Source organism: Pan troglodytes, chromosome X (genome assembly GCF_028858775.2).
Source record: "Pan troglodytes isolate AG18354 chromosome X, NHGRI_mPanTro3-v2.0_pri, whole genome shotgun sequence".
Taxonomy (NCBI): domain Eukaryota; kingdom Metazoa; phylum Chordata; class Mammalia; order Primates; family Hominidae; genus Pan; species Pan troglodytes.
In genome coordinates, this window is record NC_072421.2 from 105,329,834 (window position 1) to 105,348,487 (window position 18,654).

Consider the following 18,654-nt stretch of genomic DNA (forward strand, 5'->3'; position numbering starts at 1 on the left):
TTAAGTGGAAACTATTTTTACTCATTTTTGGATGGAGAGTGGAAAATGAATCATTCCCAACTGTGTGGTTCGTTATGTTGTCTGAAACATCTTGGACTTTGGGGAGGTGAGAGAGGTACTGCTTGTGTGTGTGTTGCGGGGCTGGAGGGGTCACTTTGGTTTGGTGCCAAGTGTAAAAGAATATTAATTCTCCATGTTAAGCAGAGAGGAAGTCTGACTTTTAGTGTCACATATACTCACTTCTTTGGGTTAATTTTAAATTGGAAAATCATTTAGGATTACCCCCTTAGTCTGCTTGATTCTTCCCCAAGGAGAAAGGGAGAAAGTTGGCTGGCAGGAGCTATGGGAGAGTCTGCCTGAGTATATTCCCCTGGCCCTGGCCCTGAGAGAAGCACAGGAGTCCTGTAGGAGATATATACTATACCCTATCATTCTTCCCCATACTATCATTCTTCCCCTGTATCTAGGAGGTTGGCTTTCTAGCCAGTATCTGATAACAGGGTTTATTTTTACTTTTTGGTTCTGGAACTTCACTGTTGACATTTGTAACTACTTTTTATATACGAACCTCCCTGATTAGGATTAGTGGCTTCTAATATTTATTTGTTCAATAAAGAATAAACAAACCATTATGTTATAGATGAAAAGTCAGAATAACCAGAAACTAGCCTGTCTTTTTAACATGTTCTCAAAGTGGATTAGAGGGCTTGGGGTACTTAGTTTAGTTTCATGATCTTATTTAGTTGTCCAGTCTACCAATAGGGTTGAGACGCAGGACACATGTCTTTCAGCAGGCTACCAGTAGTTCAATTAATTATTCAATTTTAAATAATATTTTTATTCACGACAGTTATTAGAGCAGTAAGTCCTATCAGAGTAATTATTTTCTCCATCACCTCTCACTTTTCACTCACTAGTCCCAATATATATCTTAGTTCATGATATATGGGGCATTTCTATAAAACGGCTTCATATTTTAGAATTTTCATTATCACATGAGTTTCCATCCTTATAAAAGATTGTTGTTATCGTTTTAATAAATTTTGGCTTCATAAAAGAGGCCAAATTTCGGTGACTGTCTATTGCTGATAGACTTCAACTCAATATTATAAGTCCCATACAACTTTTTTCTTGTGCTGCCCATGTATTTTCCCCTCTACTCCTCTAAAACATGCTACCTTCATCTACCCCAGTGAGCCTCCTAACTGTCTGCAAAATATACCATTCTCTTTTCTGATTCTTAACTGTCACTAGTGTTCTTCTCTTGGCCCGTTTACAAATCCTACGTATTCTTTAATGCATAATTCAAACCCCATAAGACCACTCCAAAACATCACAGCTACGTCATAATCTCCTTCAGGTCAGAAATAATGTCTTGTATTTCTTTAGTATTCTCCTTAGTTTCTAGTACACATAGTATTTGCTCAAGAAATCCAAATGAATTCAGTCTTCATAATGGATTTGCAGGAAATATACCAGTGCCTATAGCTTGCTTTGGATCTCATCTTAGAAGATATAAATCTGTCTTGCCATTATATATACCCTGAAAGTCTGAAAAAAGATCTCCTGTGAACTACTGACAATGTTCAAAACCAGAGTGCTAGCAAAAGTATGGCATGTCCTTAATTTTAAGTGCCTATTCATTTTGATCACTGGATTTTCCAACTGCCTACCCCTATGGTGACATCTGTATAAATCAGATGTGATTATTATAATTCTCTTTGAGAGTGATGTCTTCACATTTCCATGCCCACAGCCTGCCAAAAATATAGCTGATGAAAACCAGGGGGAATAGAGGAATTTCCTGAAAGGAATAAACAAGCACATTTTCTTTTTCTCATTACATTTCCACAAATTCATTACTACAAATAATTCTTAAATGCAGTTACATTTACATATCAGGGATCTTGTTATAAAATATTACCCAGCACTGGAGTAAGCCTTTTATCATGGGAAAGTAACACACACACACACACACACACACACACACACACACACACACTCTCTCTCTCTCTCTCTCTCTCTCTCTCTCTCTCTCTCTCTCGAAGCAAGACTGGGACAGAGAAAGCTAATGATTGCCAGACAATGAGAAGGGAGATATGAGACTTGGAGGATGTTCAAAGGAACGCCACAATGAGAGTTAAAAGGTTGGAAAATATAGTGCTCTAGAATCTTATCACAGTTGATTACTTGTCCTTCTTCCTATTCAGTCACTCTGTCATCCACCCACCCATTCTCACTCAGTCACCACCTTCTCCCATTTATCTACTCACCCACTTGACACCCACTACTGTCTGCCAAGACAGATACCCTCTCAACTAATGTACTAATGGGCATATGACTATTTCTCAACCAGTGTAAGTATAAATATAAGGGAAAGAAAGTGAAGTATATTTATGAGAGACTAGGTTGAGAGTATATTTGCATACACATGTATGCATCACTGTATATGAGTGTGTATATTCCTGCATAAATATGTGGCTGAGAATGACTCTGTGTCTGTGTATGAAAGTATATCTATAAAATGTGTATCATTGTATGTGAAGATGTGAGAGTGTGTAAATCTTCTGATAATTTGGGTAGGAGGGGGCCATGAGTGTAAGGTAAGCTTTCTGTTGTCACCCTAGGGAGTGTTAGAGCCTCAGCAGAACCCATCCTGAGGCTAAGGATCAATCTAATAAATGAGCCAGATCAAACATATGCATGATAAGAAAAATCTTCAATGGAGGCCAGGGTGGGTTACCATAGGTGAGGGAAAAGAAAAATGTTGTTTCTCACTCTCAGTCAGGTACTAAATCACAGTAGCTAAATATAATAAGAACAAAACATTTGAGACCAGATTTATGCTCTTTAAGGTCTGGTGGTAATGGTGGTGAACATGTGTGTGTGGGGTTGGGGACAGTATCTGACAGGTTTCTCAGCTAAACCAGCCTTCAACTCAATGCTCATAAAATCATTCTTGCTTGTAGATCTGCCTTCTCTGTGGTCTCTTAACTGTTCCAGACTTGCTCCCCATCACATACAATATGTGTAAATCTGTACATATTTCATGTGTGTATGAGGATAAAATACATTTTATTTCATCTCTACCCAAACTGTGCACTAAGACTCATTTGAACCCCTATTCTTTTCTCTGCAAGACTTATATTGATTTCTCTGTCTCTGAACTCATTTATTATTAACAGGACCCTGTTTTGGAAGATGTTTTCCATTGTTTCTTTGGTTTGAGAGCAAGTTTAGCAAGTAGATACTCCTATTATCTGTACCCTTATCTTTCTGTTTTTCTGTTATTTCTTTTGGCTCAAGTTTTCTCTTCACCAATATTTGAAAGGAGCTAACAATCATTTGTTTGAGAACAATTTACAAAATGTTGACACAGAGATTGTTCTTGGGTGGATAGAAATCCTGTCTGTTATTGTTGGGCAAAGAAACATATTACAGAAATATAATATAGGTGAGGAAAGATCAAGGAAGCAAGAATTACTGAACCCAAAGAAGTGAGGTTTAAAGGGAAAAATGTGATAATGGCCTTCAAGTTCATGAAAGGTTGATATAATGAGGTAATGCCTTATTCTTTGTCTCACATGAAGCTAGAACTGACAATAACTTAAACCGTAGCATCAGAGATTTAGGCTAGGGATTCATTCATTCATTTAACAAACAATTAATGAACATTCACTTTGTTTACTAAACACTTTGACCACTGTGGTAGGAGCTGGGACACAGGAAATAAGGCACAATCCCAGCCCTAAAGGGACTTTGAACTTAGTAGGGGAGATAGACAAGTGGGAAATTCCAATTCAGTATGGTAAGTGCCATGACAGAGGTTTGCACAGGATGCTCTGAAGCACAGTGGAGGGGTCAGGGAAAGGATATCATTGAGTTCAAAAACAGGGAATCATGAGTGAATTTATTGGAGAAGAAGGACCAAACTGGAGAGAGTCCATGCGGAAAGAATTGACAAAACTTGGTGAATGACTATGATGATTATACACCGTGAAGAGAATGAATTAAAAAGGACTTTTGAGGTGGAGATGTCTTGAAGGATGGTGGTATTGAGGAGGACAAAAATGAAATTAGGAAGGGGTGGCAGTTTTTTGGGGATGCTTTGACTTTAGATTTGAGTCTGATGTGATTGTGGGTCATTTAACAATCATTCATTCATCAAACATTTCTTGAACATCTATTAGGTGGCAGGCACCAGGATAGGTATTAGGGTTACAGTGATTAAGAAAGCACAGCCTCAACCCTGATGGAGCTCTCAGGTTAGTGTGGGGAGGCAGATAATTAAGGACACAGTTATGAGATGGTGTGGTAAGTGCAATGACAGTGGAAGAACAGGGGCTGTTACAGAACATAGGAGGAATAGCAAGATAGAATTTGGGTGAGTTTTTGAATGCCCTGTTAGGGGACAGGAGTTGAGGCAGGGAAGGGGAGTGCTCTAGTCAGGAGAAAAGAGTTTGTTGAAACATCTGGAGGACAGAGAGCATGGGGGTCTCTCAGAACTGAAAGGGCAAGTGTCCTAGAAAGGGTTAAAATTTAGGCTTTACCAGTGGCTGAAAGATTGGGTCTGGAGAAATAGACTTGGGAGTCCTCAGCGTGGTGGTAGAGCCATGCAGTAGTGAGCTGAGCAAAGGCCAAGGATTGAGCCTTGCAGAACACTCATGGTCTAGAAATTAGGCATGAAGGAATAGAAGTTGAAAGAGAAAGAGGGGGATGTGTATGAGAGGCAGGAAGTGAAGAGGAATAGTGCAAGTGGAATACAACCCTGAGTCCTCCAGGAAAGTAGAGTTGGCTTTGGCTCACTAGTCTGAGGGTTATCAAAATAAACACTAGATTTAAGTTTTTAGTACAGGTTTACTTTTAGAATGTCCAAATAATAATGTATCCATTTGAGCTAGAGATGTAATCATGCTGTGCACCTGAAGATGGGGGAAAGAAAAGAATATGGGAAGGTTTGGGCAGCATTTCTGATAAGGAGAGTGGGGGAGGTGTGGGTCTCAGCTGGATGATCGCAGAGCCTTTTGAAAAGATGGCAAGTCTTTCACCTGGCTTGAGGGTCAGGTTATTCTTTAACAAACCTGAAGTAGAGTAGACCTATGTGATATACATCCAGTATATCACCTTCATCTCATTCTGGGACGTAGCCTGTGTCTATACAACAGCAAATAAATGTTTGGGGAAAGAATAAATTCTGGCATAAGGGTGTGGGCTTCAGTTTGTGAACCAGATGGCGTGTTCTGTTGTTGAGAGGCCATATGTAATTGATACATAAAGTGACAGACTGAAGCAAAAGCAAAGTAAGTATTTTAAGACAAGCAGTTAAAAAAAGAAAGCAGACTGTGACCCTAAAAGCATGTGAAGATTCTGGCTTCTGGATTTTGGAAGAGCTGAAAATGTTGGTGCATAGACAGGATGTCAAAAAAGAGCATGTCAAAGAATAGTAATGGGGCCACTGGCTCAGATTATTTTTAACGATAAAGTTGTCTTCTGTCAATCAGGAAGACTCAGGTTTGGGGTGAATTGGCCTTTCTGCCCTATTTCACTTCTCCCCTTCCTATGCTCACCCCAAGGTTCAATTCCCACATAAAAGCAGTCAGGATCTTGTCTAGGTTTAGATAATATTCCCCTTGTACCTTTTAGACAGCAAGAGAGAATACAGACATTCTATGACAGTGCCATGTTTCAGTGGAAATGATATGTTTCAATAGAACTAATACAGATTACACCCCCTTTTAGGCTTCAGTACTTACTGTGTCAGGTTGATGTGTGTAGGAGTGCTCATATATGTGTGAATACATATGCCTTCATGGAGTATGACAAATGGAGATCATGGTCCAGTTTGTGCCATAATGGGGTAATCTACCTCGCTTTAATAAAGAGGTGGTGTCTTGATGTATGCCTAGTTTTCTTGAGGGAGTCAATGAGAAAGTTACCTGAAATAATCTGTGTCTAGAGAAGTGAAAAAAAAAAACAGCAATTATTTGAGGGTTGAAGAAGCCATTTCTGTTAATGGGATGCTGTCTGGAAGAAGAATAGCCTGTGCCCAGCTTTCTCAGATGGCAAAACATTTTCCTCTTTGGGAAGGGAATAAGAGAGCACAAAGAGGCCTAATCTATACAACACAATAAAACTTGGGTAAAAATGGAATCAGTGTAGACTGCCAATTTAGCTAACTGAGGCCTTTTAAAATCTGTTATGCAAATCAGCCAAATCTTTCCCTTACTTTGTGCTGTTTAGACACATGTACAATTTTGTGTGAGCTAGCATAATGTAGTCATCTGGAGGTGAAGAAGATATCACAGTTTCATAAACTAAAATGGCTTCTGTAACATCCATAAAAGGGAAGCACACAAAGACCCAGAGGTAACCTCTTGCAGCAGGAAATGGGAGCTTCATCCTGCCCCCTGGCTGCCAACCTCCTGTCCTGTTTCCTACCAGCAGATATCTCCATTCCAATCTCCCCTGCCACTTTGGCTCTCTTGCTGTCACGGTTCAACTGTCCTGAGAAAGTTGCACTAACCAGGCTTGAACATAAGGAACCTGGCCCAGTCATTAACTACATTGCACAGGAGCAGAGCAAAACACACCAATATTTCAAAACTGAACAACAACGAAGAGACATGTTTACTTTTATATAGAGATTTTAGACACACACATCCACACACACACAGACACACACACACACACACACCCTCTTTGTTTACTCAGCCAGAGTACAGATAAGATAATTACTTGGCCAAATCAATCAAATTATTCAAACCTAGAGTGGCCCAGAATTTTTTGTTCTAAATGACTCGTCAGTGCTAGGCATGATAAGGAAGAGTGACTTCCTTAGATTGCATAATCGCTTCAATTCTCTGTTTCCCTTTGCATATGTTCATTATTGAGAATAAATTCCAATTTGAGAGGAGGCTTTAATTCCTTGTAAATGAATAGGAAATGAGTAAGTAAATGTTCGGTGTTTTCCTCAAATTATGTCTCATATTGTAAGAAAACAGTGGCAAAAAGCCATCAACAGATGGTGTTTTCATTAGCCAAAGATTTATTTTTCAAAGCATTTTCATATTAATGAAGTAAGGTTGAAATTAGAGTCATCTTGTCAGATCTAGCTCTGTGTTGTTAACATGTGCTGGCATTCTGCAAATTGCTAGGGGCAAACTAACCATTTGCCATAATTTTGTGATGGTAACTCAAGGCGCATAGTCTAACTAGACCTCAAATTATGTGTTCAGCCCTAATTTTTGTTTTCAGTGGCTTTATAGAAGCCATGAGTCTCAGTTCTGGGCCACAAAAGAGGAACACATAGCAGAGATTTTGCTATGTCCTGCTCTGTACTGCGAATTATTTATGAGATATCAGTTTTGTGATCAGTGTTGCAACAGGTTGAGGTACTTGTTAAAAACATTATTCTCATGGAATTCCATGTTTGAATGGAAATGCATTACAGTTGGAAACACAAATTTCTAATATTGTATTTGCTTGGCGTTCATCAATCTACATTATATTTGCCTAATATATCAATATATTCGCCTAATATATCAATATATTCATTTGTGATACATGGAATTTCCATTGATAGGAATTTGGGCCACTGCTAGAGAAAATTATCAACTGGATTCACTACCAATTCCCACTGCCTAACTCAAGCTAGACCCTTTCATCACACTACGGAGTTATTATATTCACCTTATGGCCAAATTTTTGAAGAGGAGTCTAGACTTGCAGCCTCTACTTTGTCACTACACCATACTCTAACCTCAGGATTTCACAAATTCTTCCAAAATCCTACTGAAACACCTTTTCAAAAGGTCATCTGTGACCTCTAATTACCAAATCCAGCTGCCTTTTATCAATCCTCATATTTCTTGCATTCTCCGCATATTTGACAGTGACAAATCCTTTCCTGAAACACATTTCTTTCAATTATCCTCAGTTTGGCCCAGACTTGCATTACCCTACGGCCTTGAATAGTGCAGCCTTCTTCTAACCAGTGTCCTTCCCCCATCCCCTGCCCTGGGCTTTCCTATTTCAGTCTGCCCCACATATTGCTGCTAGGTTAATCTCCTAAATGCAGTGCTGATTATGCCATTACCTTGCTCAACAGCTTTTGGTAAGTCCTCAGTGCAAACAACAACAACAACAACAACAAACAAACAAAGAAACTACAAACTCCTTATCTAGGCACTTAAGACCTTTATAACAGGACTTTGGTCTCCATTTCCAGCTGCGTCCCCCACTACTCTCTTTCTACCCTCTGTTCTAGCCAAATGAAACTACTAGTCCCTGAATATGCCATATATTTTATTTCTTTATACTTTTTATTTATTTATTTATTTATTATTTTTTTGAGACAGAGTTTCACTCTTTTTGCCCAGGCTGGAGTGCAATAGTACGATCTCGGCTCACTGCAACCTCCGCCTCTGCGGTTCAAGTGATTTTCCTGCCTCAGCCTCCCGAGTAGCTGAGATTACATGTGTCTACCGCCATGCCTGGCTAATTTTATATTTTTAGTAGAGAAGAGGTTTCACCATGTTGGCCAGGCTGGTCTTGAACTCCTGACCTCAGGTGATCCACCCACCTCGGTCTCCCAAAGTGCTGGGATTACAGGTATGAGCCACCCACTGCTCATGGTCTTATTTCTTTGTACTTTTCTCATTACATTCCTTGTGCCCGGAACATCCTGCCCCCATGCATCTCTGTCTATTAAAATTCTGTTTATCCTTCAAGGCCCATCTTAATTTTACTTCCTCTTTATCTGTGAAGTCACTGTACCTTGAACAGAGTAGGTGTTCAATACATTTTTGTATTAAATTTCTGAACTGCCACTTTTTTTATTCCTCTGACATCAATTTAGCTTAGAGATCACGTCCAAATCCATGATTGCTTCCTGTATTCTTCTTCCTTCCCCTTTTCTTTGCCAAGAAGACCACAGATTGAGATGGTAGTGGGATTAAAGGAGGCCAGGGGAGACATTGTGCCCCAATACAAGAAAAATAGAATAAATGGTGAAAAATCACTTCCATGAGAATAAAGCCAAGGAAGCCAAGAGAGACCTGGCAGGAAGGGAAGCAAGGGTTCAGCTGGTCCTCATAATCCAGTTTGAGAAAATGTGAAATCACACTACCCAGCCTGCAAACACGTGTATCTACGTGAATATATCCATCTATTCATGGGAACAGTGCCAAAGATATTAAGGAGCTACAGGTACTTAGCAGACAGAAAGGGGCCAAGTACACAAATCTCTTCTTTTCCTTCATGTTCCCTCTCTCCCCCACATCCCCCCATCCACTTTTTCAAAAGCACTAACTTTGAACTACAAAACATAGGAACAATGGAGATAGCAGTGTAGCACTTAACATGACTAAGGGAAGGACTGCTAGCAGAATGAGGGCCAGTAAGTTGGGGTATTACATTTGGAACAGACTTTATGGGGTATTGGGATAGTGGGTGAGAGAGAAGTAGATATTGGGGTGAGTCTTAGAGGAAAAGCAGCTACCAGGGCTGAAAGACTTGGGAGTGGGGAGAAATAAAAAAGCCCATGATTAATCTAGAGTGAAATGATACTCTTTTTCACATAAGGAATGGGAAACAGTAGCTTGCTCAACTGAAAACATGCTAGAATTCCGGCTACTGTTGTAACAACCTTATATTCAACAGATCTGCAAAGTACCCCTAATATGTACCTGAAAGAATCTATGTACCAGTAAACGATGATATGCAATGGATATCTTCTCTTTTTAAAATATTTATTTATTGAGATAGGGTCTCACTCTGTCACCCAGGCTGGAGTGCAGTGGTGTGATCCTGGCTCACTGCAACCTCTGCCTCCTGGGGTCAAGTGATCCTCCCACCTCAGCCTCCTGAGTCACTGGAACTATAGGTGCATGCCACCACGCCCAACTAAATTTTGCATTTTTTGTTGAGATGTGGTTTTGTTGTGCTGCCCAAGCTGGTCTTGAACCCCTGGGCTCAAGCGATCTGCCCACCTCAGCCTCCCAAAGTGCTGGGATTACAGGCGTGAACCACCGTGCCTGGCTGATGTCCTCTCTTGATACAGTCAGGCTTTGCATTTTGAAGCCCTGCCTCTCTTGTGGGTGAAGCCTCGGTGCCAAAGAAGGAAAGCTGTGAGATACAATGCTAGATTTTGATGAATTCCACACTCAAAATACTCTTTTTTTCCTGAAGGACCCTACTGATAAATATAAAATATTATAATCAAAAACAAAAAAAATCATGGAATACTGCAGCAAAACTGTGACTGAGGGCTGGATACATGGGTTCCAGTCCTAGTTTTGCACATGCTAGTAATATGACTGTGCAAAATACTTTAACTCCACTTTGAAGCTTGGTACTCCCATTTGTAAAATACTAGCATCTTCTACTTTGTGGGATTGTTATGGTTTTTAAATAGTATATATGAAATTGCCTGGCATAGTGTCTGGCAATCATTCAATAATTACAGACGGTCCCTGACTTACCATAGTTCAACTTACGATTTTTCAATTTGACAGTGGTGTGAAAGTGATATGCGTTCAGTATGCTTCTTGACTTATGTTAGGGTTACATCTGGATAAGTCCATCATAAGTTGAAAATTTCTTAAGTTGAAAATGCTCTCTCTGGAACATAACTTCATCATAAGTTGAGGAACGTGTAATAGTTTTCTTAGTCTACTCATCTGGAAAAGAGATAATAATATCTGTTCTTCATATGCTGTGGGATTACTATGAGGGCGAAATGAGATATTGCTTATGAAATACTTTGAAAAGTTAAAGATATTATCTAAAACATAAGGTTTCTTTAATGTCAATAAATTCCTACATCCACAAAGTCATGAATGTCATATTTTCCCCAATAGTGAGCAAATGTGCAGCATTATTAATTTGTACCTAGATTAGTGCTTGGCTCATGGCAGATGCTAAATGAATCTTTGAAACATTTGTCTACTGACTAACCGATTTTCACATGACATTGGTTCTCAAGCTCATGGTTCTTTTTTCCCCTCTTCTCGGTTCCCCCCTGGATTCATACTCTCTGCGATGACAGCAAACTCTGGAGATGAACCTCACCAACCTGGTTAAGCGCAACAGCGAACTAGAAAATCAAATGGCCAAACTTATACAGATCTGCCAGCAGGTTGAGGTATGTAACAGAAACATTTGTGATTTTTCAGAGGACCTGAAATGGGTGACCCTTTGGGAGGACTTCAGTTTTGTCAGAGTGTAGCCTAGTCATTTGGAATGAAGGATTGAATGGAAGTTTTAGAAAGTCTCATTCCTTTAGGATGCTTGTTCCAAAAAAAGTGTCAGAAACCTATGGTTTAAAAAGAATAGACGGTGATGATGGACGGTGGGGGGATAATAGTTCAAGGGGCAACCTATTCTCCTTTCCAAACAGCAGGCAGTATGAAAATCAGACATGAAATGTGCTTCATCCATCATCAAACTGGACATTATCACTCCTTAAAGAGATTACTGGAGTGTCATAGGGAAGTTGGGAATCCTGGGTCCTTGGGGTAAGGTGAGGTTAATTCAGCACAATATTGTTTCTGTAACAATATTATCAGGACTGCTTCTCCTCTCTCGAGCCTCTCCCCCTCTTCATCCCCTGCCCATGGTCCTATCTATACCATGCACCCCACCTGGTCCTCACTCATTACCTTTCCACTTATTCTTGTCATCAACAAATCATATCTATCTTAAAGTTGTAAATTGTAAAGTGCTGTAAAGTGTGAGGTTTTAATCAATTGTCATCTACATCAAATCTTAGAGCAGAGCTTAGAAGAAGAGCTGACCTCTTCTTAAATGGACATAATAAAATAAAGATGTTATTTCTCTTTCTCAAGAGCATGAAACTTTTACCATTTGGTTTTGTGTTGATTTTGTTGAAGAGCTGATGGTAGGGCTTCAAGTGTAAACAGGGTTGGGTAAAATATTATAGGATTCTTCATGGGCAGTGGTTGGATAAAAATGTTTCTAATTCTATTTAGAACCTGATAGTCTGGTTCTAATCTTACTTGTATGACAGACAAATGTAACAGTTCAAGTTTATTTTATTTCAATTTTATTAAGATCTCATCTCTTAATCCAATCTATAGATTCCTATTTAAGAGACTGTGGAGAATCTTCTTGTAAGGCAAAGAATCCTCTTATTATATGAGTAACCTTCTGACCCCCAGTCATTTGGATTTCTTAAAGTATTGAGTTTCTTCAAGTAGAGTGTACTTGTATGATGAGCATACCATAGAAATTTAATCCCTGCTGGGCACTCCATTTGTGGAAGAGAGTGGTGCTCTACGTAGGGTCCATAGAGTACTGGTTAAACTCAGATATGAGACTATAAAATGAAGTGGGGGATTAGGGAAGAAGCATAAGGAATGAAAAGAAAGAGCACTAGAGTGTGATTTGGAAAACTGTGCTCTAGACTTGGCTCTTCCATGAAGTGGTGGTATGAATCTAAGTCATTTAGCTTCTCAGTTTCAGTGTTCTTACCTATAAAATGAAGAGTTGAACTGATAACATGACCTTCGACTTCTTTCTAGGTATCACAGGTCATGATGCTGTGAATGGTAACTTTCTTTATTCTATTCTTTTTCTCTCCTGGCTTATTCTTTCCAAGAAGGGAGAAACAAAATATAAAGTATTTCAAAGTGGCTTTCAGCTAATCAGAATCCCTCTAATGTTCCACTCTGTCAAAGTTTCTCATTATGCTGTTAGATTACAGTATAAGACATCCACACTGGCAAAGGGACAAGGGAGTATTGTAAGCAGGAGACAAGATAACAGATCCCTTGATTTAGAATTTGCATGATTGAATATAGAGTAACAGCTAATAGTGAATAAAATGTGGTTAGAAATTATAATCACCTTCCTTGTTCTCATCAAAAAGACTATTAAGTACAGAACAAGTTGTAGTGAAAATAGCAAAGTAAGCAGTTTATTTTTATAGCTCATTCACTTTAGGACCTCTCTAAGGTCTCATCTTGCCACTCTGAAGAGCTTATGACCCTGGCCAGCCTCACCCAAACGTAGCCTGTTCCAACCTTTCCCAGCCCATCCTGCCAATCAAACCTTTATGTTCAGGGCCCTACTCTTTTTAAGTGACAAGTCTCATAAAACTATCCATCATTGTGTTAATAGGGAAGGAACCACTTTGGCTTTTTAGGTAACAAGCAGTGTTTTAACAGTTCCATCCTGAAGTTAGTATTCTTGCCTGAGTCTTAATGAGGTGACACTAGTGCTGCCACACGCAAATAGAGTAAGGGGAAAGAGTAGCCCATACAGTAGATATTCAAGAAGTGTTCTTTTATGGATGCTTGCTAAATCCGATCATGTAAGCCACTGTCGGCTCTGGATACACAAAAGGTCTGCTTTTACTAATCCTTTTTTATGCCTGGCATTGTACCAGGTATAAAGAAAACAGCATAGGCACAGTATCTACCCTCTGAGGGCTTACATGCTGCAAAAATCCACCCTGATGTGGATACACATGTGCAAGAAATACAGACAATTGAATATAAACATTAATTGAGAACTGGGAAAGAATAGTGAGATATTGTTGAGAGTGAGAATGTATTTTGGGATTTAACTTCATAGTCTATTGGGTTTAGGATTCTGTCTTTGATGACAGGGACCCTACAGGATGGCTTATGGAAGGCCATTTCTGTCTTCTATGACATCATCCATTCTGAAAGGTTAGGGATGTGCCCTTAACTTCCTCTTTTTTTTTTTTTTTTTTTTGAGATGGAGTCTCACTCTGTTGCCCAGGCTAGAGTGCAGTGGCACAATCTCGGCTCACTGCAACCTCTGCCTCCTAGGTTCAAGCGATTCTCCCGTCTCAGCCTCCCGAGTAGCTGGGATTACAGGCACACGCCACCATGCCCGGCTAATTTCTTGTGTTTTAGTAGAGACGCGGTTTCACCGTGTTGCCCAGGCTGGTCTTGAACTCCTGAGCTCAGGCAATCCACCCGCCTTGGCCTCCCAAAGTGTTAGGATTACAGGCGTGAGCCACCGGGCCCGGCCAACTTCCTCTTAATAATAACGGTGAATCCAGGTTACTTATTATCCTCATTCAACACAGAGCCTGTCTCTCCAAAAGCCTTCAGGACAAACCTCAGGATTAGAAATCTAGTTAATGGAGGGACTTGAGACTTCATAAATGCTTAAAAATACAGTAGAAAATGAAATGTATAGTAGAATACTGTCAGTCATGAAAGTCAGACACTGATGGGTGATTTGGAATTTTTTCATTATATGTAATCCAGATTCATCTATAGGGAATGACTATATTCACAGTGTATACCAGGCATTTCACATTCGGCGGGGGCGGAGGATACCAGCTAAGGCGCTTCTGAGAAAACTGGAATAGGGTATTTTCCTGTCAAACCTGTTCCCCTTCTTTATTGTCTGCAAATGTTTTTGTCACAAATTGCCTTTTCATAAAAGGGCCATAAATACTGCCTCCCTATCATGGTTCTTTCTCCCTGTTCTCTATTCTCCTCAGAAAGTAAACAAAGCTGCAGTCTTCCTATTATAACAGAAACAGAGATTAAGATCACTACAGATTTGTTAGCTGACTTCTATGGTAATGTAGCTTGTTATAATTGCTGCTGAAGGTTTCAGAATTCAGTAGATGGGTGGTTGGAAAATGTTTTCTGCTGCGGCTGGAGAGCATGGGAAGGAGGTAGAGGCAGCTCCAAGACTCCCTTTAATCTAATTAAGGAAGGGCATGCTTTGACCTTGCTATGATAACCACTTGATCTCTATATATAGTTCTTTGTCCTGGCTCATCAGGCATCCTTTGTTTACATTTCCAAAGGAAACCTCTGTATAATGCATAGCCAAGGGAAAATGTATACCAACAGATGAATACTTCCTCTTCGCTTCCAATACTCCATGGTTCTGTGAATAATAGGCATTCTAAAACATAGCGAGGGGCAAATATAGTTAAATACTTAGTAATCAGTTGGTCAACAGCATTTATTGAGCATACGCTGTGTACTCTGTGGTGGGCGATTTGGGGGCTACAAAAGAAATATATGTGGTTGATGACCTCCAGGAACTTTCAGTCTAGTTAGGGAAAACACAGTATATAGTGAGAAAGAGTATTTATAGAGCAGCATGCAGTGCAGAAAATACAAATGAATGTAGTATAGCCCTTTCAATTTTACTTATTTAGTCTTGTTCTTAGCTTTTAGGGCACTGAGTAAATTAAAGCACTTTCCTGTATATTTTGTGTGCCACCTTTTTCTTCTTTCCAGAACTGCTGTGATACAACGGCTTAATCCATCCCAGAAGCTCCATGGGCAGGTTGATTTCCTTCTGGCTCTTCTCAATCCTTTTAAAGAGCTGGACGGCACTGCTCTTTAGCATTAGGAGAAAGAAGAAAGAAAGGAGATGAGCTGGAAGAGAGGGAGAGGTTTCCCTTAGTCTGGGGAATTTCAGCTTTCTGTCTTGCTACTAGGTCTTAGCTTCATTCACTTTTGGAAGTCTCTCTCTTTAGAGTTCAAACTTCAGATGGGCTGGTATTTTCTTCTTTCTGCTCTTATTGCCCATTGGAAGGATATTTAGTTTGGGAAGGGCAAGAATCTTGGAGTCTATGTAATAGATGTCTGGCTGCTTCTCCAAGCATAAAATATAAATATTTTAAAATAAAGTAATTTAAAAAACACTGCTATGGATGATTTCAGCAGATGATCCTTAAATATTTTTGGGTGGTTGAGCTAGAAGAAAGAATAGAATTTAAACCATTAGAGCACAAATACATTTGTTGGTGGAGCCCTCTTTAAGGAGCAGTCAGTGAAATTAGTATAGTTGGAAAATTTAATGGAGAAAATGCATTTTAGCCAAATGTTGAAGGAGAAAAAAAATTACTCCCTCTGGAGAGACAGAAAGCAGAGGTATTAGTGGAGGTGTAAATGAGCACATTTTATGGGGAAAATGGTGCCTTAAGCACTGGGTGTATACAGATAAATAGGAAATGGCACCTGCCCTCAAGGAACACACAGACTGGCTGAGAACCTGACAGGTAAAATGGCAAATAGAATGTGAAGTGATAATTACTGTAATGAATGTAAATGCGTGATGACAAGTTAGCATGGAGGAGGAAACACTCAGGCCTGCCTGAGAAACTTAGGAAAGGCTGCAGAATGGAAAAAAAATGAGTTATCTTGAAATAAGAGTAGAATTGTGCCAATAAAAATGAGATAAGGGAGTGAAGGGGACCACATGCGAGAACACAGAAGGGTGATCAGCATGGAGGCGTTCAGGGAACTATCAGAAGTTTGGCTTGGCCAGAATGTAAGACATGAGATTGCAAGAGGTGAGTATGGAGAAGTAAGTAGCTTGGGCCCAAATAATGAAGAGCCTTGTAGGCCATGTATAGGTGTTTAGACTTTAACCTGAGAAGTCTGGGGAGCCATGGAAGGATTTTAAGCAGGTGAATAACTGAATAAAATCTGCATTTAAGAAGGATTGCTATGGCTGTAGTATGGAGTATGGAGCAAAGGTCAAGGGTCCAGGGTAAAAAGCGAGGACAAAGAGACCAGTTAGATTTTTACTGATCCAGGGAGAGATGAAGGCCCAGCTTGAGACAGTGGCAGTAGGATTAGGGAAGAAGGGATACATTCAAAACATTTCTAGGAGGTGGATCAGTATTAATTGGTGATCAGTTAATGGGTGAAGGAGTGAGGGAGAAGAAATACTATGATGATCCACAGGGTTCTGGTTTAGGTGACCAAATAGGTCTATGGCCTTTAACTAGGTTAAGAAATATAAAAGGAGTTCTTTTTAGACCTGCAAGGTTTATTGTTCTCTGGGTCAGAAAGGCAGGTAGGAAATGTCCAGTAGAAAGTTGGCTAGCTGGATTTAGAGGTCAAGAGAGAGGTCTGGGAAAGGGATATACTTGGAAGTCATTAGCATCTAAGTAGCACTTAAAGCCATGGAGAATGTATAGATTGAAAAGAGGGCCTGTGACAAATCTCCAGCCCAATTGTTTGTCACTCACAATACAATAACAAACTGACTTTCCAAAAATAAATAAAAAGACTGTGGTGCTTTTGAGGAGACTACTGAAGAATGCTGTGCATTTTGAAAATTAAATATCAAAAGTAAATTATTCATTTGTGGAAAGAAATCAAAGGTTTAGGGTATTATTATCTTAAAGACTACAATAATAAGTAACACTTACTGAGGATTTCCTCTGTTCCAGCTGAGTGCTTAATATGTGTTAACTCATTTAATTCTCACAACAGCTCTGTGAGATAGACACTGTTAATACCCCTACTTTACAGATAAACAGAGATAAAGAAATATTTAAGTGTTTTGCCAAGTTCATGCCACTGGTAGGTAAGAGAGTGGGGATTTGAATACAGGCACTTTAGCTCTGGAGCCTGTGCCCCTGACCACTCCATTACACGTTGTTTTGCAAAACCAAGGTACACGCCACTTGGATGTCTCTTGTTAATCATGGGTGGTTCCTGGACCCATTGTGAGGATGACTTGTAGTGAGCAAGGGGTATGGGATAGGGATGTGAATTCTGAAGGACAGCAAAGGAGAAACAAAGAGCAGTCAAGAGACGAGGAAAACCAACAAAAACAGAGGATCAAAATCTCAGAGGAAGGAGAGGCCTTCAAAATGTGGAAAATTTGATGAGTCAATTGGAGCAGAAGCATAGAAGATTTCATTAGTCATCTTTGAGGGAGAAGGTTCTACGCAAATATGAAGATGGAACATAAATTCAAAGAGGTCAGGAAGAAAGTAAGTTATAAGGAAATGCAGGGCTGGGCACGGTGACTCATGCCTGTAATCCCAGCACTTTGGGAGGCTGAGGTGGTTGGATCACCTGGGGTCTGGAGGTCAAGACCAGCCTGGCCAACATGGTGAAACCCCATCTCTACAAAAAATACAAAAATTTGCCAGGTGTGGTGGTAGACACATGTAATCCCAGCTACTCAAGGGGCTGAGGCAGGAGAATTGCTTGAACCCAGGAGGTGGAGGTTGCAGTGAGCCGAGATCGTGCCATTGCCCTCCAGCCTGGACGACAAGAGGGAAACTCTGTCTCAAAACAGACAAACAAACAAACAAAAGGAAATGCAGGTTGCAAGAAGTTTGATCACGAAGGTGAAGCAAGAAATAAGGTGGTAGTTATTATCCTTTCGAAGAGCAGAAGAGTCAGACTCATAAATGCTCTGTTTGTGTATTATTCTGCTACTGGTGAGTTAACAGTAGGAATCACTAGATCCACTGCGTTCATCCACATATGCTTCCCTTCCCTCCCTGACTTGGTGTCCAGCTTTATCTCCAACCCAGGACACTGTAGCCTTAGTTTCTACAACTTGCCTGTCCTAAAAATGGTATGTACGTCCTGGGAGGCAGTGTGCTGTGACAGCTTTGGAGTTGGACAGACAGGAGTCATGTTAGCTGTGCAGCCTTGAACACATACTTTTTCTGAGCCTCAGTTTCACCATCTATAAAACTTGGACTAATAATACATTGAAGAGAAAGGCAATACATGTAAAGTACCTGCTACTGTGCCTGGCATATATAGTCAAAGCTCAATAAACGGTGGTGGTGGTAATACTAGTCATAGTAGCAGGAGGAGGAGGAGGAGGGAAAGAAGGAGAAAGAGGAAGAGGAGGTGTAATAGCAGGAAC

General features: G+C 40.0%; 1 protein-coding gene across 4 annotated transcripts in view; it reads left to right on the plus strand.

The window, feature by feature from the left end:
• Nucleotides 1-18,654, plus strand: part of MID2 (midline 2) — a 108,223-nt gene that overhangs the window by 20,168 nt on the left and 69,401 nt on the right. For all 4 annotated transcript variants that reach the window (XM_016942892.4, XM_054676879.1, XM_016942890.3 and 1 more), the window contains exon 3: nucleotides 11,048-11,143. In XM_016942892.4, coding sequence (XP_016798381.1) covers nucleotides 11,048-11,143 — 96 coding nt within the window. The remainder of the gene's footprint in view (nucleotides 1-11,047; nucleotides 11,144-18,654) is intronic.